Source organism: Microchirus variegatus (assembly GCF_963457635.1).
Source record: "Microchirus variegatus genome assembly, chromosome: 12".
Classification (NCBI taxonomy): Eukaryota; Metazoa; Chordata; class Actinopteri; order Pleuronectiformes; family Soleidae; genus Microchirus; species Microchirus variegatus.
Window position 1 is genome coordinate 20,959,172 of NC_139813.1, and position 27,576 is coordinate 20,986,747.

A 27,576-nucleotide genomic window follows, 5' to 3' on the forward strand; every position below is an offset into this window, starting at 1 on the left:
CCCAAAATCCACTTTTTTATACATTATGTGCTCCTGCATTGTCTAGTCGCTGTATAATAGTTTTTGTTTCATTTTCGTAGTGTTTCAAAAACTCATGTAAAATAACATGACCGCGGACCGCGGTTGCATAGCCACTGTTCGCAACGAGACGCCATGTTTCTACCGGAGCCTGTAAGGACAAACGCGAGAGAACAAATCAAGCGTCTCTTTACTTGTAGCGGAAGTCCCGCCTCCTCTCTCTCCGCTTCGTCTTCTGCGGCCGCGATAGCTCGCCCTCTCCCTCACCTCATGAACCTCATCTGCTGACACGGAGAAAGACAACGAGGACGACATTTGACCAGCTGCGGATACCGTAGCGCTCAGGGAAGGGAGGGGGTGAGCAGAGGAGCAGTTCTTTGTTGTAAATTTCAGCCTCTCCTCTAGATGGCACTATAAACTACTTATTTCCCCTTTAAAGCGTTAACACACGCTATGTGCACGTAATGTTCAATTCCTTGGAAAAAAAAGGTGCTTTCCTTCAAAAATAAGGACATTTCTAAGTGACCCCAAACTTTTGAACGGTAGTGTAAGTAGAAGCAAAATATCTGATTATATGAAACACCATCATAACCAAACTACACATGGACCTTTAACGTGTTCACCTATCTCGCATTAAAATAAATCTACGTGACGTTTCGCTCCTTCGTTTCAAAGTGACGACCGGTCGACGATTATTCATTTAACGCGCGCCTTAATTCACTCGGCGTGTTGACTGAAAACACACAGCGCTCGTGTTTTTTTGCTGCTACACTGTGGGAGAATTATGGCCCGTGGCGGAGAGAGAGCGTGACACATTTAAGCAGCTGCTGAGTTCATCCACTGTTAGCGCCGGTCACCGCCGAGACGCCCCGCTGCCTCCGAGCAGCTCGTTGGAGTGGATGAAAAAGCAGTGATGTATGTTCATGTGGGAGCACAACCGAGCCCAAGGTTGTGGGGACATGGTGAACTGTAAAATCTATCAGGTAGAAGAAGAAGAAGCAGAAGAAGAAGTCTCTGTAGGCTCCTCTGACGACTCTAACAGGCCCTTTTAAAACCCTCCTCCAGCCCAGGGAGAAGTTCACTGACGTCTTTGGCCCGAAACCCCACAGTGAAACTGACAGGCAGAATAATTGTTTGCGTAATTAATCATCATCGGAGCACGTCTCAGACTGAATCTGTTTGCTTACAGGAGGAAAATAAAACACACAAATGTGTGTAGCTGGAGAGATGTTTTAATTTTGTGCCGTGGCGTACAGAGGAGTTGACATTAATTGAGTTTTTCCCCCCGTTCTCTCGCAGTGTCACTACTTCTTCTTCCGGACACACACACGGACACACACACACTGCAGTTGGTGACTCAGGGTCTCGCTTGGTTGGTCTGCAGGGCCTCGGAGGATTTGTAACCGAAAATCCAGACTTTGTGCAGTGACGGTGCAACATCTCAGTAACTCTGCAAGACATTTGAAGTCTGGTATAGTTTAAAAAAGAAAAAAAAAAAAAGTGGGGTGGTTGTGGAGGGAGAGAGGAAGAAGACGGAGGGGGGGGGGGGGGGAGAGCATGATAATTCAACCAGGCAATTTGGACTTAACATACTGATGTGTTTGCCAGCACTGCATTCTACAAGCCAGGACAGAGAGATAGAGTAAAAACAGAAAAAAAACACCAGGCTGACGTAAATACGACCAAAGTAGATCAAAGTGACGAAATGAAAAGGGGAAATTATAATCTCACTAACTCATGAATGTCAATCCTGCAGAGGTCACCTTAAAGCTGTAGGGTGCAACTTTTTAAGTATTAGTGTTGGTCAGGCACGTTAACGCGATAGCGGCGGTTGACGGCGTCAACGTTAACGCATGACGCGTTTCCATGACGACTGACCGGAAAAAGACGCTCGTGACATGCTAACGTGACTCAGGATTGTTAAAATGAGTCTCTAAAGTGACGCTAAACTGTAAAAACAGAGGCACACATACGCAGTACACATGTTAGGACAGCTGAAAACGTTTGATATTTGAATAAGAATCATTATTTCGAATCTTGTCAATGTCTTGACTATGTTTTCTATTCATTTTGCAACTCTTTTGATGAATAAAAGTGTGACTTTTAATGGAAAACACCGAAAAAAATTGTCTTGTATGAGTGACCCCAAACTTTTGAACGCTATGGATCATTCTTGTCATAATTGAATGAATTGCTTGGATGAGGTTTTGGTGTGTTACGTTGATGAGGAGGAGGTCAGTGGCAGAAATTAAAAGTTTTAGTACGTATAATGGTTTGGTTCTTTTTCCTAACATTGCTCAGTGTTACACTGTGGGATATTGTAGCCTTAGAATAAACCTTTTATATGTACTTTTAGATAAGGGACTTTAATGAGGTACCCAAATATTACATATCATACATTTTTTGGTTCTAAGAAAGTTGTTAAAAAGCTGCTAAGTCACTACAACCTTTGTTTTCATTCGTTATCCCAGACACGAGGGCCGCAGGGACTAAAACTTTTGTATTTCATGTATTTATTGACATTATTTATTAATATTTACTATTTTTTTCTTCCTTCTATGGCTCATTTTGTTTAGATTCATGTTAATCGCCTCTTTTATTTCTTTTCGCAGGTTCACCCGGTGTTGAAAATCACTGGAAAAACCAAAGGTGAAAGACTTTTATACTTTTTACTTTTATATAAAAATCACACACACACACACACACACAGTGTCCCTGACACCTGCTGCTGCTTCAGGACACAACAATGGCAAAGATGGCTGTTACGTGGTCGTTTTCTGTTGTGTGTGTGTGTGTTGACTGTAACGATCCCTAATGGGTTAATGCATTGTCTTCTTAGGTCAGACTGTTCTCTCCACTTTGTGACCTAGAAGTCATTGTTTGTTTTTATTTATTATTATAATACAGAAATGAATACAAGGCAAAATAACATGAATATTCAATCTAAAGTGAAGCTGCAGAAGAAATATTTTGCACTCGGGTCATGATATGAAATAATCTATTTAATGCATGTTTTAATTCCACAGTATTCACCTGAATACTGACTTTGTGACATAAAGGAGGATTGAGATTAAAGGGCAGTCTGGATTAGTGCTAAAATAATGTTAAAAACCATATCTTACTCAACTGTTGGATGAATCAATATAACTAAAATCATTTACAGAGAGTGGGTTAGATTGAACCCCTAGACAAAAATCTAGGCCCTGAATATTCAAGGTGGCTTTGAGGGTGGAGGACGGTGAAATAACAACTGTGAACACGCAAGTGATTTTAAAAATTCAAAAGCACTAAAAAAGAAAAAGATAGGTCACAACCAGGACACAATCCAAAGCAGTGACCCAGTCCTGACTCTGCTGCCTCTGCTCCATGGCTTTTTAATCCTCATGTTAGTTATTCTCAGATCCCGTTTTTGCAGCTGTGGTCAGGCAAGTGCTTTAGGCTTTGGTTTATGTAATGACTGCAAAGCAACACACACACATACACACAGAGCTACACGTGAGGCCTGACTGCGTAGCTGCATGGCTGAAACAGAATCATTTCATCACTTTTTTTTTCTTTTTTTTTTACTTATAAACTGCTGGATTCAAGGTTTATTTCATGGTGCAGTACAAAAGCCACCAGTGTTTGAAGGCCAAGTGTACTGTGGAGCCATTAGAAGCATTCTTCGTACAAAAATGTCTCTTTATTTGAATAGATGGCATCAAACACACGAGCCTGTTTCATACAAAAGACGCTGCATCGCATTGTTTGAAATAAAAATAAGATAAATAAAGGCCTGAGAGGGATGGAAACAGTGTTTCTGTGCAATATGGCTGCACATAATCAGGCAATGATGGTCTGTTATAAAAAAAAAAGGACAGAAAAATATTGCCACATTTTAATAATACTGTATAAATTCTTTGAAGCTCTTCATTGATGTGGAAATATTCTTGACACTTATTATTTTCTATTGCAGTGTCGCCTCCAAAAAATTGAAATTTGGTGCAAGTTAATTTCCGCGTTGTCCTACCGGGTTTCACCTTTGGGGGCACTACTACTACTACTAGCGATTTTTGCACCACTTTTACGCATTTCAATTTTTTTTGTCGCCACTTCTGATTTGCGTGTGAAATTTTGTCCGTTTTCACCATCGTTTAGTACGTTAAAAATGCTATTTCTAGGCGTTCTGATAAGTCCTCGGGACATAATGATATCAAAAATTGTGGTTTTGCACAATGCATTAACGTGATATCAATATAGATATTGTGAAAATTGATATTGAAGAAAATTATATCACAATATACGATGTATTGTTATTGCAGCCACATAATGTATTGTCATGTTTGTATCAGGATATCTATTGACATTACACAGCCGTACTATTAGCAGCACTGACTTAAACTAATGTAAGTTATGTTGTTGAAGGATCTGCGTTGACTCTTCTGACCTGGCACAGAGGAAAAACTCCTCAGGCTGTGTGTGTGTGTGTGTGGCGCTCACTCACGAATGACCTTAACACCTCTGCATTCTGCAGGTCAGAGGTCAGCTGAGGTCAGAGCGAGAAAAATGTTTACAGAAGAAGAAGAAACCACAGGAGTAAAATGTGAATGCAGATTCAGAGCTCTTTAATTTGCAGTTTGTGTCCAGCAGCTGCTCACTGAGGACGCGCAGATCAACAGCTCCACACAGTGGACGACGCAGCGCGTGCGTTCATGATAAAACTCATGGTTCACGTTGTTTCAGCAACGTTTTAATCTCTTCGTTAAGATACAACCAGAAAAATCAGGATAAAGTCTTTTTGATAGACTTTATTTAAGGTTTCTATTATATTCTGATAAATTATACTATGCTTTTTCCAGCACTGCAGAGTTCTTCTTTAGAATTAGCCTGTAGTATTCCGGAAGAATCTGTTTACTGATTTCTCTTTGAACGAGGCCTCATTGATGGAAAACTTTGATTTTGCGTTTATCAAATTCTGTAATCTTTGACATAATTGAATACAGTAATCTGGAATTATAGACCTTTTTTGACATAAATCAACACAGGTGTTCCACTCCATTAAAGGGTTAAAAAGAGCCACTTCTACTATTCAAGTGGAAGATGGAGGCCACACTTTTTTAATACTGCACATATTTCCTGTATTCTCTGGTTGTATTCTAGTAAAGAGATTGTGAAATAAATATGTAAATGTCATTATAGCATTGCTAAAAAATATATAAATATATATATATAATCCCTTTGGAAACACACACACAAAAAGAAAGAAATCCCCTTCATGTGAAGAACAGATATTTGAAGGTTCTCGATCATCGTTTTGAGTTTGTCGTCGTGTCTTTGTCGTTTTCCCGCCATTATTTCAGTGCTTCCCTCTTAATGTTCCTACTTCAGCAGCGTACTTCAGAGGTGTATCTTTAAAGAAGAAAGAAATCGATGAAATGACAGTATCTCAGTGTCTTATGTACAGAGGAGAGAATGCTGTGGATCTCAAAATATCTCACAAACCAACAATGATAACTCTAATTATAATTAACCACAGTTCCAGAATTTCTTCTGTCACACACCTCAAATAAATTAAAAGTAAACAGATTGGAACACAACAACAGCGGAGTGGAGGCAGTGGAGACGATCACTCTCATATCTTAGGGTCATGTGTCAAACTACAACCTTATTAGACTTTTGGAGAGCATCTTAAATTATAAGGTTCCCACAATGGAGAAAATTAATAATAACTTTTCACCAGGAAATGGACATTATTTTTTCAACAAACAAAACTAAATAAAGAGTTTTAAAAAAGCCTTATGAACCACAGAAGATATTAAAATACCTGCCAATATTTTGTGGCTATTTAACAAATAGGATTTTAATTTTTTTTTAAAAAGCTGATCTTTCAAAATCATATTTAATGCACATTAAACATCCTACTTTTGTCTCACAATGTAAGGTCAGGTTACCTGGACAGAGGACTTCCTTCAGCGATGCTTTCACCTCCATCAGCTCTGGGTTTTCCTCAGAGTCTTTGCTGGCGTGGAAGCTGGTGAAATGCAGCCCTGGCCACCAGTCTTTCCTTCCAGACATCTTGTCGAGGACGACCGTTTTCCAGTTCTCTCTGTGTGTATTAATACACAAATAACAGGCTTGAACAAAACCAGTTAAATATTGAAAATCACAACTTCCAGTTACACAAACGTCGTTAACGTACTCTGTAGACTGTAGTTCCTGTACGACGGCCTTTAAACGCTTCCACGCATCCAGGTTGTTTCTCCAACAGGCAAAGTCCAACATGTCCAAAACGATTCCTAAAGCTTTATGGACGTCAGTTTTTTTCTCTGAAAGAGGAAATCAGACAAATTCAAACTCACCACATGTTCAGTAAAATGAATTAACTAGTTTGATAGGATTGTGAGCAATACGTTTTGAATTTAAATCTGCTTTTACCAGACTGAAGCAGGAGAGAGCTGTACTCCAACATCAACTCGTGGCTTGGAACCAACGTATGGAGGATCTGAAGTGCAAGTAAGTACAGTTTACATGCAGTTTATTTAAATAAATATATTGATATGAACTTTTAGACAAAAGGCAATAACATACAATGAATTAATATTGAATAATTTGCACCTTCAACACTTTGGCCTGTCTCTTTTTTGCAGCGTCGCACCGCTTTAAGTACTGGTACAGATAGACGTGAGCGTTGGGATTGGGTGGAAAACTGTCGTCATAGGCGTAGTCGCTCAGGACGTCCAGAGCCGTGTCGTAATCCTCGTAGAACTCCAGCATCTGTGAGGGGGAAAAAATAAGCAAAAAATGCACATTATAACAACAGAATTACTACACATTTTCCAGACTCAAATTTCCAGACTTCAATATTAAACATTTCAATACCAACTGTTAGATGCTTATTATGCAATTAAATGGTTTTAAAATCTTTCGCTCATTTTTCATGAAGCCAGCCCTCGAAAAACTTGTCATGACACTGTCGCAGCAAAAATAATAAAAAAATGAGAATCGCAGCCCGTAACAGTAACCATGGTAACTCGACACCATTCTACAGCCAGCTCGATTAGTTTCATATCATCTACAGGTAGGCTACATTGCGTTAGTAACTTGTTTTGATTTGTAAATATGAATATATTTAATTTTTAGAAAGTGAGATAATAGTCTGGAAACAACACAAACATTTTTCCATACTTTTTTTCCCCTTTTCCATACTGTTCCAGACCTTGAAATTACTCAAATTAAATTCCATACTTTTCTAAGCTGCGTAGGAACTCTGTAACAAGATGATTTGGCAAAAGGATAATATCTTGATGCGTTAATTCAAAGGAAAGTGACACTGTTGACATCACAACATGTAGTAGAATTGTTTTTGGGCTAAAACCCTGCTATTGTTCACTCCACTCCAGTATGTGTACTCAAAACAAATAGAGCGAGAGCACAAAAACCATTACTTCATCAGACAGTGTTTTGGAAAAGTGTTTACCTCAACGTAACTCAGTATGAAGGGATCCCAGATGCCCGGGTTTTTCACAATCTCTTTAAGATTCACAGACGCCTGCCTGAAGAAGTTACCCATCTCTCGGCTGACAATGTCGTCTTGATCGTCTGAAAATAAATCAGCCAAACATCACATAAAAAAACAACATCAACAGGAAGACTAGCCGTGCTTTAGCGCATACTTAATGAAGATACAAATAAGTAAACATATAAACAGAAAGGAGTTGACTTGTTCAATTACTACAAACATAGTATTCCTGGGTCTGCCCTGTAGGTGGCAGTATAACATCACATGAAACACTGAGTGCAACTGATACAAATGAATAAAAGATGCTAAGATGTGCGAGGGTGTTGAGTTGTGTATTGCCTTACCGGTGTCGGTGTGTGTATTCTTTTTGTCGCACCAGGCGATATAATCCAGCAAACTCCTGTAAGCATGTAGCAGTTTAGACGTCCGAGAATCACCCGGCGACTGATTCCCATGCCTCCAGCTCCCGCAGGCGGAAAACTGACGCTTAGCGTCCTCGATGCGGCCGTGGAGCAGCAGGTGGAAGCAATGCTCCAGACTGATCTGACAGTGCAGAGAGATGGGTGTCAAAGACGATCAAAGAAACGTGTGTTATGAGCAGAATGTACTGTAAATAACGTACCATCAGGTAGTGCTTATATCCCGAGTGTTTCATTCGTTCATAGATGTTGTTGTAGTCTTCCAGGCTGGAGTCGGGGTGATGGTGAAGGATCTCGGTGCTGAGTCTCCACATAATCTACATAGACGGCGCTAATGTCATGTCATGTGAAAAGCAAACCAGTACCTCCTTGAACTAAATTACACACATACCTCTTTATACTTAGGTCCAGATCGGTCATCTAAGGATTCTAACACTTGGGGGTAAAATGCCATGTATTCTGCTGCCTCTTGCCATCTATGGTGCAGCATAGCTTCTCTGATGTGCTCCAGACAGATCCTAGTACTGCGATGAAACCCTATTTCCCTTGATGTTTCTGAAAGTAAAACATAGCTGATGAATGAGCAGAACATTTTGTTCCTTCTCGCATCTGATCAAAGTCAAACATATATGCACTATGTTGATAGATGATTAATCCTCTGCGACATTTAACCGGTCTATTCCTAATCGGATCAATGTTGTGCACAGAACACTGTATGTACACGAGAGCAGTACAACTCACTTCGAGGCATGGCATTTGACAGAGGAAGCTTGGGTTTTTTCCCTCCTTTAGCAGAGATGTCTGAACGGTCATCGTCATCGTTCGAGCCTTGAAGACTCGGCAGTTCACTATCAATGTCATCCATGCTCCGTACAGCAATCAGTGGGATGTATGACTTTCACCTACAGCAACAACAACAAAAAATACTTTTTCTTACAAAAACTTTGAAGGTAGCTTACATCTAGTTTACATCTCACTCTGACAACAAACATTTTTAATGGACCAGTCATTCTCAGGGACTGAAACAGAACCCACATATGGATTGTGTTATTAGATTCTATTATTATTTTTGGGCCAGCAAAATGTTTTTAAATATATTTTCCAAAACACATTCGTATAATATAAAAAAGGGTATTGTGATTAACTTAACGCAGTAGAAATAGTAAGAAGCTTTTTAGTTTGCACACAGTTGCTCTTGACATTGTTTATATTGTGAATTCCAGTCCTTGACATCAAATTCAAGGACTTTTCAAGCACCAATTCCCTCATATTCATGGATCAAATGTGCTGACACATATTAAGATGGAAGGGCATCTTGTAAGAGTCCATCTAACTGGTGTTGGTAGTTAGCAATGGCTAATTAATTACTTTTTAATAAAGCTATAGCAGGCAACATTCAGTGATATTTCAAACTCAACGCGTTGGTAGTTTAGTTTCACATAAACCTCACACGGCTGCGTACAAATACGTATCTTTAACAGATAATTACATACTGTTTACATGAGACAAGTAAGCTGCAGGCTAGGCTAATAGATGCAAGCGTTAGCTTGGGTCCTACCTGTTAAGCAGTGATGTTTTGTTAGCCGAATGTGCCAACGACAAATCGGGTAAGTGTATAAATAAAATTACACAGAGGTTGTTGCGATAATGATGACTCGAATGTTTTTAAATCATTATATCGCCTGCGTGCGGAACCTCACACATGTTGCTCCTGTAACATCCGTGTTGTGTGGTCAGTGAACAAGGAAGTGGAGGGAAAAGCTACGCGGCTATTGGTTCATTTAGTCGGAAGAGGCGGGGCCTGTGGACAAGAGCGATAAAGAACTCAGAACTGCAGGGGGCAGTATTACACCGCGCAGCGTACAGCATATCGGGAATTACCAGAAGAAGAAGTGCCACTGCCAAACGTGGCAATATTATCATTACTGTTGTTATTATCAGTATTATTACTGTTATTATGACCATTATGACATTACTATTGCTATGTAAAATTTACAAAACAATAATTATCCGAAGACAACAATCACAATATGATACAAATTTGTCATTTTTAGGCATTCAAAGTAAATAAATACTTAATGAAAGTGTATGTATGTGATGTATTTTTTTTGTATAATTGTTTATGTATTATTTATTTATTTAATTTGAATCTTGCCATGTTCTATTTTGTATATTTTCTATACACTCGTGTGTGATTTTATCTGTGAAAATGGTAATATTAAATGTACTTATTTAATACTGTCATACTTATAACTTGTGTTATGTTAATCCATACAGTGATTTATGACGTAAATCCCGTGGGATGCATGGGATCAGCTCAGCTGAGATTTAAAGCAACAACGTGGAAAAAAAAGAAGCTTCATGGTTTTCAAAGTGCACACTTTTGTGTTGCGTCGGCACCGGTTTTTACTGCACATGTCTCTCAAATAAACTGACATATCATATTCTTACTGCTATTTCCTATTTTCACCATCAGAACGTCCGTGCCTGATGAACTACACCCAGCCGGATCTCATGTGCTGACGTGTCGGCTCCTCTCTCCCACTGCTCATGCTCCGGCTCCAGCTGCTGAAACCGACACCATCAACAAAAAAATTGCCAGCATGGCAGCAAAACACTTTTACCGACAAGGCTTTTTATTACTTTTATTTAATTTTATTTCAACCGCGGCCTTGGACAAAAGGTTCTCCGACCTTAAAAGATGCGCCGATGAGGAGTGCAGCAGTAAGTTTTTCTGGCTTGTTGTTAAAAAAAAAAACGCTCACTAGGACTTCCAAGGATGCATCTTCCCCCTCATCCTGATTCAGCTAGCCATAAACTGCGCCTTATCTACTGACCTGTTGCCGGTCGATATGTGGCGACCTCGATAACATGATGCTGCTGTTGTGTCGCTGTGTACCTGTGCGCTAATCGTATTAAACAAGACAAATTGTCATTAGTCCTTGCCAGGGAAGGTTTATTATTGCTCAAACGCAGCCTATGTTGGCTGGTTGCCTGGTGGCTCGGGCCTGCCTTTGCTACATGGATAGTGGGGGCTGGTGTTAGCGGCTAATTAGCCACCGGTTTGTGTGCTAATGTAAATGTAGGAAAAACCTAGGTAACGGCGGTAGCTCGGTTGCTAGCTCCATTAGCTTTGGTTGTTACGTTTCTAATATCTCGCGTTGTTACTTGACACACAGGCTAAATTAGACTTTGCTGCTAGCTTAGCAAACTCTTACAATAAAAAAAAGTAAAAAGCTGTTCCGCTAGCTTTAACTGTGTTTACATTCCTGTTAACATTATTACCTTTTAACAACTTGGCCCGAGGGGATAGAATTCCTGAAATTCCAAAAAGTTTTGTTTTTTTTATCGTCTAAAGACAAACAGTGATATGTCATTTTGACAATGCTGATGAGGAAAGCTCTTGTTTGTCATCATTAGGGCTGCAGTTATTTTCAGTATAGTTTATTATGTCTAGTTTTTCTTGATTTTATTGTTTTATTTTTTAAAAGGTAACTGTATCAGTTTTCACAAAACATATTTTTATCTGGAAATAATAGAAAGAGTTGACTAGTTGTAGATAAACTTAGTACGTGATTAATAATCAAGTAATTATTACCTCAACTCACATGACCTTTATTGTCGTTCTGTGTACAAAAGAGCAGAATCATAGAGCTGATAACAATCCCACATTTATTTTGAAAGTGTTGGGAGGTACATTGGTTCCAGCTTTTTGAAATATGTGTTTTTTTGTTTGCGTGACAAATGGAGACATGTGGGTGTGTCTCAGCAAAATCTGGAGTCGTATTTTTCTCTGATAATACATGATCCAAATGTTCATCATAATTGTCAATGAAATAACACATTAGTAAATGCAATTAACCTGTTGCAAACCTACAATGCTATGTGTGCATCTTTCGGGATAACTTTATGTCTAATTTGTCATATTTTTCTCCCTCAGTGCTTCTGTGTCGGGGGAAAGCAGTGCAAGATTTCTCAGGACCAGATTGTCGGTTCTTGTCATTTAAGAAATCAGAAACTATCTATGTTTACTACAAACTGGCGGGTAGAAGGTCTGATATGTGGGCTGGAAGTGTAAGTGCAAGTTACAGTTTCTTATGTTAAGCAGTTCTGAATCATATCTGCATTGGCCTTTAAAATTATCATCCTTAATTTGCTCCTTTTTTGTTTGTGTTTATAGGTTGGAAGTAACTTTGGTTATTTCCCAAGTGATCTTATTGCAATTAACCACCAATATACTGACAAAGAGCTGGAAATTAAAACAGAGGTATGAAAACATATCACTGAGTAACTGAGTTCATTTGGACTGTTAAACACTAAAATGTATTCTAATGATTATATTTTCTTCTCTTTTTTTTCAGGAAACAGATTTTGTGTGTTTTGACACTGGATTTGATAAGTTTCAGAATTATGACATTGATTATCTCTTAGGCACGTCAGAAAATGAGAATGATAGTGAAAACAATGAAACCCCTGACCACATCCAAGTGGCAGAGGACAATGAGGAAGACTCAGAGGATCATGATAATATCCCAGATGATCAAAATGCCTTGGAACCTGAACTTGATGAAGAAACTGAATCACCTTCTGTAGATGTAGTACAGTCAGATTCAGCAGTTATATCTGATTTGGGGGAAAAAGAAGAGGAGTTTGCTTCAGAAAATGAAACTGTCTTAACTTCTAAAGGAAGTCCAATTCCAGAGATGGAAACAACCGTTGGAACAACTTTTGATGCAGTCATTACTGAGCAAGCTGCCACTAAGAAGGTCACACCATATGAAGATGAGGAAAGCAAAGATGTGGAAAATCACCATGAAGACGATGCTGATGTCCTAAAAGACACTCCGTTATTGTCTTTCTCTGAAGAACCCACAAACACTCCAGTTTCTGATTCCCCTACACAGCACGAGGCTCCTCCAGAAACACAGGATGATACACTACAACCAGCAGAGGAGAAGAACGTGTGGACAACGCCACAAATCACTGAGCTGAAAACTACTTTTGGAACTACTTTTGACGCAGTCATAACTAATGAAGATGTCACGAATAAAGTTACACCATATGAAGAGGAGGAAAGCAAAGATGTGGACAATCTCCCTGAGGAAAACATTGATGTCATAAAGGACACTCCATTATTGTCTTTCTCTGAAGAAGCCATAGAAACAGCATCTGATTCTCCTCCAAAAACACAGGATGATACACTACAACCAGCAGAGGAGAAGAACATGTGGACAACACCACAAATGCCTGAGTTGAAAACTACTATTGGAACTACTTTTGATGCAGTCATTACTGAGGAAGATGTCACTAAGCAGGTTACACCATATGATGAGGAGGAAGATGTGGGAAATCCCCCTGAGGAAAACATTGATGTCATAAAAGACACTCCGTTATTGTCTTTCTCTGAAGAAGCCACAAACACTCCAGCATCAGATGCACAGCATGAGGATCCTCCAAAAACACAGGATGATACACCACAAACAGCAGAGGAGAAGAACACGTGGACAACGCCACAAATGGCCGATTTGAAAACTACTTTTGGATCTACTTTTGATGCAGTCATAACTGAGGAAGTTGACACTAAGAAGGTCACACCATATGAAGAGGAGGAACGCAAAGATGTGGAAAATCTCCCTGAGGAAAACGCTGATGTCATAAAGGACACTCCGTTATTGTCTTTCTCTGAAGAAGCCACAAACACAGAAGAGGTTCCTCTCAAAACACAGGATGATACACCTGAAACAGCAGAGGAGGACGTGTGGACAACACCACAAACGCCCGAGTTGAAAACTACGTTTGGAACGACGTTTGACGCAGTCGTAACCAGTGAAGACGTCACTCGGAGGGTTACGCCATATGAAGAGGAGGAAAACAAAGATGTCGACAATCTCCCGGAAGAAAATGTTAATGCCATAAAAGACACTCCGTTATTGTCTTTCTCTGAAGAAGCCACGGACGCTCCAGCACCTGAGGAGGAGAAGAGCATGTGGACATCAATTGGAGATACAGTTTTTTCAGTCGTCACTGGGGGAGAGAGGACGTCACAGGATTTTAATTCAGAGGAAGATGATGATGATGATGATGATGAGGAAGAAAAAGAAATAGCAGTAGAAGAACCACTAACAACTGAACATGCAAAAGAGAATGTTCATCAAGATAATCTTGTAATCGCTAAACCTGTAGAGCACATAGAGGAAGAAGAAGAAGGGGAGGAGTTATCTGAAGATGCAGAAGTCGATGATGACGATGCAGATATAGAGGAGAGTAGCATTCCAATAGAGAATAGAGAGGATTTAGACATTGAATTTGAAGAAAACAAGGCGTTGACAAATTCTGTATTAGTCAGTACAGAAACTGAACCACATCCGGAAACATTTTCTAAAGAGGAGCATGGAAATGATTTAGACGTTCAAGATGACACAGAGACATTAGAAGACGACATGTCTGATCAAACAAGTGACCATTTAATGACAGATTCTGAGAAGACGAACGGTCCTACAGATTCTTCTGTTGTGGGTCCGGAGATTGATGATGAACCACACATAGAGGAGGAGGAGGAGGAGAAAGAGGCAGAGCCTGTGGGAGAAAACAATCAAAACAAAGAAGAATTACTTGAAGATGAAAACGCACTTTTGTTCTCACAATCAAATAATACAGACCCTCACATACCTGCTCTTGAAAGTGAAACCCAGCCCACTGAGTCCACTCCAGAGCCAGAATATAGCGATAGCGTGTTGAGACTTACTCTGCTGCGAGACCACTTTACAGACGAAGGCATGGACAGGATCCAAAGGCTTCTGGGTCTGAAAAATCTCTACAAATTGGAGGCCATGTTCTCCGATCTCGACGTCGAGTTGCAGTCGACCCGTCTGCTACACAGCGGCACGACGCAAGAAATTGAGTCTGCGCTCGAGGGCATCCTGGAAGCCTCGGAGAACACCATCTTAGACGAGGTCGAGAAGATGCTGGACAGCCGTAACCCGGTACGTGACTACGACCACATGGACGCAAGCAAATTGGATGAGGAGACGCAAATACTGGACGACTTCCAGGAGTGTGCGTTCAGTCTGCGCCAGAAGTATTCAACAGCCAGTGACAGCACACCTTTAACAACAGTGAATCATTCTAATATTGACCAGGGTAGGTTGGATTTTTTTATTCATTTATATCACTCTAAGTTTGGTTGCGGCATATGTTTAACAGTTAATATGGGTCAGTTTTACTATGTCGTATCAGATATGCAGTTGTGGATTGTCCTATCAGTCCCAGCATCTTGTTTCCTCATATATCCAGGTTGTGTCCTCATCCATATTGAAGTAATTGCAGTTCACACCTGGCAACCGAAACTGTCCTCAGTGACCATTTGGGATAGGATTTCACATCCCTCCCTGCCAAGAGTGAACTGCAGCCTCTGCTAGAACAACAAGATACACAAACCATATATGTCTGCTTGTGAAGTCAGTCAAGGTGATTGGACTGCTTAGTTTGACACCTGACCCTTTTGGACTACATTTTTTTGACTTGACCTATTCAAGTGCATTTAACTTACTCCAAAGTTGAACAAGCGGCCTCTCGTAGTGTGGCAGTTAATATGTAGTGTCGGCCATTTGATACAACCATATGAACAGTGTCCTGTGCCTGACATTTCACCTGCATTTGTAATTAGATAACCTTGGAGCAGACTTTAGTACAAAATGAGGTAAAGGGACCCGGGACACACACTGAAAAACAACTATCTTCATATGTAATCACGAAAAAGAACATATTCATTTGAAAAGTCCAACTCACATGGATCAGATATCGACCTACACAACATGAATTCATAGGTCAATTACAGATTCCATTTACTGGAGGTTGGCTGCAGACAGGGACTGTTCAAGATGTTGCTAAACTTAGATTTCAGTGTTCTTTTACAGGCTTCCATATTTGCACACCACACGTCATGTTCTATGTGAATTCTAAAGCAAACAAATGAATTCTGCTCAAATCAATGCATTGTCCTTATTTTTCTTCAATATTTGCTTTCTAGATAAGGATGAATTAAGTGCCAAAGAAGAAATGCCCCACTTTGTTGAAGGAGACAAAGTTGATGTCATCCCTGAGACAGAGAGTGAAGACAACGCCACAATAACAGATGAGGAGGAAAAGCCAACAGAGTCAAAAGAGGAAGTGGCAGAGGTAATTCTGGATAAAGTACACCCTGGACCAGATGTCAGCGTGGAAGAGGACAGTGGACACTTTAATAAAAACAAGGAAAATAAGCTGGGATTCAGTGAAACAGATGAGATGCAGAAGGTCCCACAAGCCACTCTGGACAAACCTTTAGATGTGGGCCTCGGTGTTGAGGTGGAGCACTCACTTTCAGGTTGGTAATATAAAGTGCATGAGACGATAAGACTGGAATTTCCCCTTTTGTCCAAAATGTACAAATAAGTCAAATGTGTTTCTTCAGGATCTTTGGACTCCATGGAAGCAGTGTCTGAAGCTCATGAAGTCGAAGTGGGGTTATTCTCAGCTGGAGTTGTTTACATGGGCTGTGTCCTTTCCATGATGAAAAGTAAAATTGCAGAGTGGACCATTGTGGTAAGTCAGAGGAATTGTATTGCAAACATTGCAATCAATCCATAGAATCAGAAATGCAGAAAAATGCTTTAGTTTCATAGAGGAGGTTACATTTTTGGCAGTGTTTGCATGTTTGTGAACAATATATATTTGGAGGCAACTGACTGGGGTTCTGACCCAAGGAAGAAATTATTAGATTATTAGATTAGGTATTTTTGTATTATTATTTTGTGCTTCTTGTGAAATATGGGAGTGCAATGACCACTGTGGGAACTTCCTCTACTTGTGTGTTCCCAGTGTAGTTCCAAGTAGCTTAAGAAGTAAATACTTTATATTCCCAGATATCATCTAGTGTTCGGTTACTACAAACTAAAAGTAGAAAGGAAGTGTAAAACCCAAGTATAATGGCCTTAGACACCTTCCTAGTCTCGTTTAAGTAAATATAAAATGTTTGTAACAACACGGTATTTCCCACGTTCCCTGAACGCCACACTCGTCTAGTTTACTTGGGGGCTGAAGTACAGTTCAATCCACCGGTTCATCACAGCTGGTTGTGAGCGGTCACTTGCGCTGCCGGTGGCCCTTCAATCGATTCGCAGTGACTTGTTCATTATGAGATGTAATCGGAACACGTACAACGAACTCTGGAATCGGAGCAGCCTTTTAATCGCTTCTCCTTCTCACGTCGTTGTTCACACTGTCTAGCCTTTAGCTAAGCTACCGTCTCCGGTTTGCTGTTGACATTCGTGAATGGGATTCGACGGCTCGTCTTAAATTTCAGTTCGCCGGCTGTTGTTGCCAAGAAGTTATATTTATCACCGGTTTCGATTACCACACGCTGTCAATGTTTTTGTTTGTATTTTACACTCAGCGTGCGGTGTTACTCGGTCGTTAGCTCAACAGTGGTTTACATTTACGGATAGCTAGCGCGCTAGCAGGCTATCAAGCTGGCTAATATCCTGTCAAACTAGCATAACGTTATTCGGGCTAGTTCCGTTTTTGTATCAAACACTTGAAGAAATGGATATTGACGCATCACCCCAAACTGTAATGGAGCTGGATTACTTTTACGTGTTTTTCATAAAGCATCTACAACATGTAAGTGAGAAACCGGAGCTAATTTAGCCCCAGAGTGTTTGTTATGCTAAAGTGGTCTGCTGACGTGTTAATCAGTTTGGCTGCATATGGTTGATACACATGGATTGGAATTGTCATTGCATCTGAATTACTGGACATTATTAACGATTTACTCAACTTTTTCTATTTCTCGTCCTTATAGCTCTCTAAAATGGCCTGTCAATAGTTATTTTTTATGTGGATTAGTTAGATTACCACCAAAAAAAAGTCAATCCAGGGTCTATGCGTTTATTTGCTATATTGTGAAGTAGACTTTGAAATAATACAATTTCTACAACTAAAAATAATAATAATACAACTTTTATAGTAGATGTAATGCTGTGGTGTATTGTAATTTATTTGTGTGTGTTTGTTGCAGTCTGCCTTGCCACATGCTCGGTTCAAAGGTTTCTTTGTGGTTGGAGCTGTGCACAGAGTTCATGACTGCACTGCAATTATATCATTCATCAGTGGCTCAGTGTTGTCATGATTTGGGTTTTCTCTTTTTTAATATTTCAGTGTTTTGACTGCAAACGCATCCATTTATCTGACAGATTAAACTGTATACACATCTGCTCTGTAGTTGTGAATCTTGGGTGTCTGATGACAAAGCAGTAGGTGAATGCATCAATTGTTTTCGTGTTGTAGCAACTCCTTAGTACTTGTTGGCTGGTGTAATGATTGTGGTAGTGCCAGAAAATATATGAAATGAGCTGGTTAGTTCAGTCTTTCTTGTTCTTTTAAAGCTGTTCCTGTGTTTCATTCTATCAATTCGATTACAGCGCTAACCTGGTTGTGGCACAAGGACATAGTTTGGTGTGTGCAGTACTGTGCAGTGTCATTGTTGTTTTATGCACTAGTATCTTGGTGAACTGTCTGATTGGTTATTTATTACACCATTGAACAGTCATCCCTTAGATGCGAGCTAATGAATACACACTGTTGCACGTCAATTTTGAAGGTCAGTCAGAGTTCTTAGTGTTTATGAAGTGTCTTATTGTTATTAGAGCTGCAACTTTTTGTTGTTTTGTCAAAAGCTCGGAATGATGATGTTCTTTTGTCCACAAGCCAAACATATTCAGTTGTACTGATTTTTTTGTTATATGGTTCAATTAAGCCAGAAAAACCTTACATTTAAGAAGCTGTGAAATACGAGAAAACACTTCAATTGATTGTCAAAATAGTTGGTGGTTGAATTGCTGCAGCTCAATTGTTATAGGGAATATAATTAAAATATAATTTTGCCTTCTGTTTCAATCTCAAACCGTATCATAATTAAATATAGTTGTAATCATGGATATACTCGCATTCACCTTTTCTTCTGTATGTTGTTTTGACCAATAAATCTGCATTTTGCATCAAACCCTTTAACCAACCTTTCATTCCTCCTGATGCTAAATTGCTTTAACATTGTGACTGTTTTTGTTTGTTTGTTTTTGTTCAGATAATTTCACTTTTGCCAGAAGAGTGGAAACCAGGGGAAACCTTGTATGGCTGTCCTTGGCAAGCAGTCGTCATCACAGCTTTAGTTGGAGTGATAACCATTGCCCTCTTCTTCTGGAGGACAGTGTTTGAGGTAAACATTGTGATATTGCTGATCTTATCTGTGCTCTAACTTTCTCAGTCAACCAAGCAAATTATTTGAAATTGCTCAGATTTAATCGTTAGTTTTTCTACCTTATCATGAAAGAAAATGTATTTATTACTGTCTAGATAACATGGAAACTACTCACTACACATAATTGATACACTGACAGTCATAAACTTTGTTTATATGGTGTACTAATTTTGTTTCAAAATCTTTTTAGGTAAAGAAGAAAGAATACCTTGGTAAGCTGTCCCTATCCCCCCAAAATACACACTTTTTTACACAATTACATTTATGTGAAACTGACTGTGCATCGTGTTAAATTTTTGTTCCAACAGTGGATGAAAAAAGGTTCACAGAGCAAATGCAGGCCCTTGTGAAAGAGAAGAACGATGCTCTCACAAAGATGTCTGAACTCCAGAAGCAGGTGAGCCACAAGTAAAAGCGATCAAACATCTTTGAGCTACTTTTGATCAAGTTATTGTCTCTTAAATTGTTGTTTTGTCTTCCTTCGCAAAGACTGAGCAACTCAAGGAAAACCAAAAGCAATCAAAGGAGACTGTTGTTAGTTCAGTGAAAAGGATGCAAGACCTGGAGGTTAGCACCAAGTCCTCAGTGTTTTTATTTAAACATGAATCAGTGAACCTGTTGAATCTGGACGTTAAGTGAAGTTTGTTTGTATTTTTCTTTGCAGAGTAATGTTTTGGAGGCACAATCACGTAATGAGCAGATCGCTCAGGAAAAGAACACGTTTGCAAAATTACTTGAAGAAGAGCGGGCGAACTCAATGCAATATGAAACCAGGGTAATTGTTGAATTAATCCCCCTCCTCTTTTTTTTTTTACCTATCATTTAATCCATCCTATACATTTTCGTGTAACAGATTGAGAAACTGGAAAAGTCGAACGAGAAGCTACAGCTCAGCAGGAAAAAGATTCAGGATGCGCTCACTAAGGTTTAACATCCTTTCACAATCTTTTGCATATTACATTTGAGGATTATTATTATAAGCTTTTAATCTCATTCAAATTTTCTGTTGTTTTTTTTTAACCACAGACTACTGCTCTCCTGGATGAGGCCAAGATTCGTGAAGACGCCCGAAATGTTCAGCGCAAATGTCTTGAAAAAGAATATTCGGCACTAAAAGACGAGAGCAAGACGGTGAGACAACCTGATATCTTTGTCACTTTATTAGACCTGTTGAAATGGTGGATTTTAAGCATGTTTTATTTCACTAAACTGTACGGAACTCTTGTACAAAGTTAAATGAAATTAAGATGTAATTTCCTTCTTGCAGCTCAAAGTCACTATTAAAGACTGGGAGGACAAACACAAGGAGCTGAGCGAGCAGATTAAAAGCTATCACAAGTCCCAGAAAGATCTGGAGGATTCTTTGGTGCTCAAAGATCACAATGTAGAGGTCAGTCTGAGTCATTATTTTACTTTACATTTCAGTGCTTTATCTTTGTCTCATTCTACACAATTCAACACAACACACATGTTTATTTCAGGTTCTGTCTGAACTTCTGGCAGACTTGGACGCTTGCGATCCACAAAAGGGTGAAAACAAACTTTTAGCCAATGGAGCAGCAGGTAAATCAAACTCATACCTTTTTCAGATATTATAAACCAAATGTTGACACAACTAAAGTTGCGTGTTTCTGTATTTTAAAGATAAGAAAACAGCCATAAAGAACAGGATTAAACAGATGATGGATGTTTCTCGGGTAAGACGTCACACAAACTGTTATAACTCACTGTAATTAACCTATATAATTCTGTTGTTCTTGTTTTATTTTTATTAATTGTCATGTTTATGTTTTATTCTCAGGTCCAGACCACTCTTGCAGTCGTTGAAGAGGAGCGCAATCGCTTCATGTCTAAGCTCCTGAATGAAGAAAAGTCTAGGAAGTCATTAGAGGGTATGTTGGGGAATATTTATTTTTATATATATAAATGTGAATACAACCATCTCCCTGTCTTTGATGAAACATGTATTTATTTATTTTTTTAAGAGCAACACCAGGAGCTGGAACACTCCATTGCAACTTTAACAAGCGAGAAGAGCCACGTGGAAAACCAGTTAAAAGTCCTGCAGCAGAAAAATGAAATCATGGTTGAAATGTACCATCAAAAGGAAAATGCTCTACAACAGTAAGTGAAGTCTGCTCCAGTAATTCATCAGTGTGAATGATGATGATGATGATGATGATGATGATGATGATGATTATTAAGCCGTGTTGGTGTTGTTTCTGTGTCTTCATAGGAGACTAACCAAGGAGGAGCTGGAGCGACGCAGCAAAGAGAACATGCTGTCTGAGGTGGGAGGGAAAGCTCTGGAAGCAGAGGGGCAGGTTAAAGTGTTAAGGCAGCGCATCGGTGAAATGGAGGAGCAGATGAAGAAGACCGAGGAGGTTTACAAAGAGCAGGTAGACTTATTGTTACCTTTTTTACAATTTAGAAATGATTCAGTCTTAGGTACACGAACACTGACTTGTTTTTTTGCCTTTCCTTTTTTTTTTTTTAGATAAAGGAGCAAGAAAACAAAACTCACTCAAACTGGGTAATTTGCACTGATGGACACAGTTTGTTCATATGCATTAAATACAACACATCCATATTGAAGGTTGGCCAAGTTACATATAATGGTTTTATAAATGTTAAAATTCTCTCCAGGTGAACGCTCGCAACGCAGAGAGAGCGCTGAATCAAGAGAAACTGGAATCGTCCAAGCTCCATGAAAAGTAAGTATCGTCAGTGTTTGAGGCTTTTGTTTGATCGTTGAGTTTAATCTGTGACCGCTGACTTTTATGTGTGATTTATTTTTTTTTTTTGTCATTCACAGGCTCACAGTGCTGTCCTCGCAGCTGAACGATCGCCGCTCTTCTCTCTTCAGACCGAACTCTGGACAACCTGCAGGTCCTCGCCAAGGTGACCACACACACATTCTGCTGCTATGTTTTTTGATAGTTCCCTTCCTGCAGAGCTTTGGGTGTCACAATGATGCAAAATAATTCTTTTGACTTGACCTCTGAGAACCTGGGACGATGACCACGTTAAGTATTTCTTGTTGGGTCTTCTCCTTTGACATAAACGGTTAGTTTGACATCAACAGGTGATTCATACGGGCCTTCACCTGTCAGTGGTGGAGCTCCTTCCCCTCCGATAATGATCGAGGGCCCTAGACGCCCTCCGTCGGCTCCTGTGGGGCGAAGAATTGACCCGTATGGTGAGTCCCCGTGGATTATATCAAGCCCTCCTTTCTCTTTTTCATTTGAACCATAGTTGGACATCACTCCTCTACTTCAACCTTTGACCTGTAATTCGTCCCCTCCTGATTCTATTTTTTTCAGCTCTTTAAACCATCACTTATTCCTTTTGTTTCTCCCCAGTGTGTTTGCCGTCCTATCATCTTCCTCTGCCACAACTCTTTTTCTTGTCCTGCTATTTCCTTCTTTTAGTTGAATATGAAGAGATTGTCCTTGTTTTGGAGATGAAATGAAGTTTTCCATGTGTTTATAAAGGCCCTGAAAACACTTTCTTTAAACTAATAATTGTGGGTTCAGCCCTATTTTTAAGCATTATAATTTTACACCTAACAGTTTTGATGAATTACAGTGTTTTGTACCATTTGTTTGCAAAGAAGTAGTTTTTATGGCCTTTGAACTCATCCACAAGTCTCTGTTCCTCCCACTGATAATCACTCTTTGCCCTCTTCATACTTTGTATTTTTCTGGATATTTCCTGGAAAGAACTCCTCACAACGCTGAGCTTTTTTATTTTTCTTGACTGCATCTTGCTTTCTTCTCCCCATCCTTCAGGCCCTCGACCACCGTCAGAGCCTCATGGTCGTTACGCTGAGAATAAACACATCCCTGGGTTGGGTAAGTCTGCTGTAATATCCGCACACCTCCAAGGCTTCACGGTTGCTTTTAATTTTAACTTTGAACCCCCGCTGCTATTTTTTTCTTTCAGACATGATGGGTCCTCGCAGCTCGTCACCCGCCAACATGGACACATCTGTAAGTCATTTTCTAAGTCACATATATGCTCACCGTACCTTCTCGTCTTCCACCTGTAGACCTAGAGTTTCTATCATCTACATGTCCGTTGTGATTGTCCTTGCTCTAAAACAGACACAAGCAGTAGATCCACAGGTTAAAGCAGAGGCTCAGGCTGAGGCCTCCACAGAGAGTCCAGAGCCAGTGAGTACTGAGGTTTTCCCAGTCCAGGTGCTCGGTGTGAAGTCTCCGCACTCCCAACATCTCTGCCCCAAAGCTGGGTCGGAGGTTTTAAGGCGTTTTTTTGCTTCACTGGGGCCGTTCCTAACTCTTTGGGCTGAGTGTGTTTCACATGTTGTCAGGGCACTGAAAGAAACAGAGGTTCTTTTCATCCAAGATTTAAAGGTCCAGTGTGTAACGAGAACTATGGTGATTTTTGCGTTTGCTTCAAAACACTAGCTGGTTTGTCTCCTCTGGCTGCTGTAGATTTGCTAGATTTAGCAAAATGGCGGCCTCTGTTTCAGGCTTTCACTGAGGCTATGAAGATGCTAACCAGTCTTAACAAAGCTGGTGTTCTTTTTGCAACCAAACAACTGAGTCACCCCCTAGTGGTTATTCAGTATATTGTTATTTCCTGGCTGGTTTCAGGAAGAAAATACTGACAAATTCTTTCCATTTTAAACCCTTCATACACTAATATAAAGATGCTTTTTTGTAGTATATTCAATTTCTACCAATAAATCCACCTAAATGTTACACACTGGACCTTTCTCAGTTGAAATGTGTTTCAAAGGTCAAATATTTGTGAAAGTGGGTACAAATCATGGTGTGTGTGTGGTTACTGGTCATGTGATCATGTCTTGGCGAAATGCACTGTTGGGACTAAACTGTGTGGTTTGTGGACCTTCTTCACAGCATGACTTGGAAATCACATGAAGCTCCAGCAAATTTCCTTTTCTGATTTATTTCGCCGCATTCATCTGTATTTCTACAGGGACCTGGATCCTTCGTCGTGTCTCCGATCCGGGACTCGCCCGGCTCCAAGCTCCCGGTACCACCACACGACCCTCTACTCCCTCCTGGGCGTCTACCACCACCGGGACCTTACAGACATCCACGGCCCGGTCCCTACCACATGCCACCTGGTCCTCCTCCCCCAAACCTACCTCCTCTTCCATTACCAGTTAACGGACACCCAGGTATGCCTCTGCCTGGACCGATGGGAGGAGACTTTGGACCTCGACCTGCAAATGGACATGCATTCCCTCCCAGACTTGGCCCTGGCCATTTTATTGATCCCCGAGGTCCACTTCCTCCAAATTTCCGTCCCCCTCCTCATCATTATAGACCGATGCCTCCACCACATGGTATGTTCAGCTTTTATCAACACTTTGCTACTCAGTCGTAGTATTGATATGTGTTTATTTGTTGCTTTATAGGTAGTTCTTCATGTTGTTCTCGATGTTTGACGTCAGTTAATGTTGCAAAACTTCTTCTCTAACTCATCGTTTCAAACACTGGCGCTTAGTCTGGTAAATTATTTAAAAAATTAAGTGGTTATTTAGTGGAAGAAGTGTGTTCTAGAGCATATTTACATATAGCATATTTAGTTTTTCATGCCATGAATTTTTTGTGCAAAGTTTACACCTGGATCCTGCGAAATTTACGCCATTCACTTTAGTAACTCCAGTTGAAATATACTGAAACAAAAACGGCGTCAATGTTAACGCGTGATGCGTTTCCACAATGACAGTACACGGGTACGCTGGTTATTTGTAGCGCTACTCTTTTCGTTTAATAAACAGACTGCTCCAGTTCAACTGTAGGCACGCTAACCGCCACTAAAAGGAGCTAATGGAGCTAACTGGTAAACGGTGCCTGGACTATGGTGTCGCAGCACGTAAACATGACGTCACACGCATTTTTTTTTAATCTAGGACTGCATTGATTTATCAATTACTAAATCTATTTTGCAACTATTTTGATAATCGGTTTGGGTGTTGTTTTTTAATACTGTTTTATTGAGGTATAAAGTCTGTTTACATGGAAACATGTATAGATTTATTTTTAGTGTACGATAACATCAAACCAAACAGCCTAGTGAGAATTAATGGCCACACACACACCCATCACAAGCTAGTCTGACAACGCAGGATTGGATTAGCTTGTTTCTTGCTCAAAATGGGGAAGTGCATGTTAGAAAACGCGGCTAGAACGTTGTGATTTTCGTGAGTTGTTGAAGCCGTTTGAAAACCACTGCAAAACAAAGCGTAAAAAGCCAACAGCAAAAGGTGACCAACATAAATTCAGGTGATTCTTTAATGCAACACCTCCCTTGTTACTCAGAGTTCTATGTAGTTATGTTAATTTTGGGAATTTTCTTAATATACTTCGTACTTTCTTGCCTCTAAGATCATGAAACATCGTCTCTTATTTCCCTCTTATTATTCCTCTTTAGGTCTCCGTGGGCCTGTTGGACCACGTCCTCCCATCCCTCCCGACATGCGCTTCCCAGGACCGCGCGACCACGGCTTCCCACCAATGGACCTGCCCCCAGGTGTCCATCCCCTTCCACCACATGCTGGTGACGCTTATGGTCAAGCCCCGCCCACTGTCCTCCAGAACTCAGCGGGCGCTCACAGCAGCTCCGGCCAGGACCTGCATGTGAAGCAGGAGGCTCCTCAGGACTCAGCAAGACAAGCCACGGTCAAGCCTTAAAAAAAAAAAGAAAGAAAAAAAGAAACACCACCAGCTCCAGCAGAGGACTCGAACATCCCATGACCCCCCTAACAAACCTGATCCAGTCCGAAACAAAGGTCATAATTATTTTCATATTTCACTTATGAAATTAAAAAAAATATATATATAAAAAAAAACAGTGTTTAATAAAAAAAAAAAAAATCCTTTAAGTAAATATGTCTAAAATCAATAAAGTTTAAAGACTTACCACTTTTGTTATTGTGCAATAACAATATATTATATTCCAGACGATTTTCATTTATCTTTTAAAGAAATATTCAGAGCAATGGTTTTTTTTTTAAGGGGCAATATTTTTTTTTTCTTTTTAAATGTCATTTCCTGTGGAAATTATTTTTTTAAAAGCGGAGAAAAGGAGAGAGTTTTAGCTTCTAGCATTTCAGGGTTGTCATAATTATTCCCAGAGCTGTTTTATTATTTAGAACAAACTGTAAAACGATGTGTAATTTGAAGGCCAGATGTATAACTTATTTTACTATTGTTGGTAGAACGCCTTAATAATAAAGAATGTTAAAGCTGGTGTTATGTTAATTAACTAATTACAGACCGTGTTTATTATGAGTTTTAAAAAATAAGGCATACATCTGTGCTGCTTTTGAAATTTTACCCAAAACTCTTGGTTTGGCCCATTTAATGATTTGTTTGTGTTGCCAGGGACACGGAGACATTTTTGCTGTTTTTCCACTACATGGTCCCGGCACGACCCGACTCGGCACGTTTTTTATTTTTTTGCTTTTCCATTAGCAATAGCCCCTGATACTTTTTTTTGTGACGACTTAAAAATCCTGAAAACTTGCATTAATCTCCAACAATAGCACGACAATGATGACTCCGCTCACATTGAGGAGGTACTATACTAATAGAGTCGAGCCTTGGCGTGGCGAGGCGGGACTATGTTGTGGAAAAGCGCCATTTGACACAATTCATGTTTGTATTTTAGCTTCTTTTTTTTTTTTTCTTGTATAATGTAAACATGCTTTAGTATTGTACAAAAAGAAAGAAAAAAAAACACAAGAAACTGAAACTCAAAATTGAGTTTTCATTGTCTGGTTCTTGCTGTGATTCTTAGAAAGCAGTTTGTTGACCCAAACATCCAAATTAAGATTAACTAAATTAATATAAGTTAATAAAAAATGTCATCATTTAAGTGACATTAGTGCTGCCTGATTATACAGTTTGGTTTTATAGTTAAGTAATTTAGTTCAATGTCAGTTATAATGGATATTTCAGGGGTTACGTAATATTAAAGGTTTAATATCGTGGTAGAAATGATGGAAGTTACAGCAACTGATACAGATGCTTTTATGAAAATCAGCTTATGGCCGATATAAGTTTATCCTCCATATGTTGATGTTTTTATTATTTTACATAAAATCTCTAAATCATAAAAACTAAAAAATGAAGTGATTTTTAACAGCACTTTTGTTTGAAACAAAATGTGTAAACTTGTATAAACGAGCAATATTTTGCCAATTATTTAATGAATTAGTCCAAAGCTCTGAATGATGAAGAATCATTCTTCTATTTTTATTTGAAGTTAAAAGCATGATGTAAATGTTTAATACGCATTAATACAATCCTCGTCCGTCCATGTGTCAACAAAACAAAAACACTCTT

General features: G+C 39.6%; 2 protein-coding genes across 4 annotated transcripts; one reads left to right on the forward strand and one right to left on the reverse strand.

Annotated features, from left to right (window-relative positions):
* Window positions 1-5,284: 5,284 nt before the first annotated feature.
* Window positions 5,285-9,624, reverse strand: taf1a (TATA box binding protein (TBP)-associated factor, RNA polymerase I, A). Its single transcript, XM_083898596.1, has 11 exons — window positions 9,494-9,624; window positions 8,677-8,837; window positions 8,327-8,490; window positions 8,139-8,252; window positions 7,861-8,059; window positions 7,475-7,596; window positions 6,613-6,771; window positions 6,433-6,499; window positions 6,197-6,323; window positions 5,949-6,103; window positions 5,285-5,406 (listed from the first exon to the last, which is right to left on the reverse strand). The coding sequence occupies exons 2-11, from the start codon at window positions 8,798-8,800 to the stop codon at window positions 5,354-5,356; spliced, it is 1,284 nt and encodes a 427-aa protein (XP_083754722.1). The 5' UTR covers window positions 8,801-8,837; window positions 9,494-9,624; the 3' UTR covers window positions 5,285-5,353.
* A 906-nt stretch (window positions 9,625-10,530) lies between these two features.
* On the forward strand, window positions 10,531-26,952 carry mia3 (MIA SH3 domain ER export factor 3). 3 transcript variants are annotated; one of them, XM_083898416.1, is made up of 28 exons: window positions 10,531-10,659; window positions 11,876-12,009; window positions 12,116-12,202; window positions 12,297-15,075; window positions 15,965-16,300; window positions 16,388-16,518; window positions 19,058-19,189; window positions 19,422-19,443; window positions 19,540-19,628; window positions 19,721-19,798; window positions 19,896-20,006; window positions 20,085-20,156; window positions 20,258-20,362; window positions 20,499-20,621; window positions 20,713-20,794; window positions 20,876-20,928; window positions 21,033-21,123; window positions 21,217-21,355; window positions 21,468-21,630; window positions 21,729-21,764; window positions 21,878-21,945; window positions 22,047-22,132; window positions 22,317-22,430; window positions 23,023-23,085; window positions 23,177-23,223; window positions 23,338-23,406; window positions 24,197-24,569; window positions 25,661-26,952. In XM_083898416.1, exons 1-28 carry the CDS (start codon window positions 10,539-10,541, stop codon window positions 25,918-25,920), a joined length of 5,964 nt encoding a protein of 1,987 aa, XP_083754542.1. In that variant the 5' UTR covers window positions 10,531-10,538; the 3' UTR covers window positions 25,921-26,952. The 3 variants fall into 3 exon arrangements, with proteins under 3 accessions (XP_083754542.1, XP_083754543.1, XP_083754544.1); XM_083898417.1 differs by lacking the exon at window positions 23,338-23,406; XM_083898418.1 differs by lacking the exon at window positions 22,317-22,430.
* The last annotated feature ends 624 nt before the right edge of the window (window positions 26,953-27,576 follow it).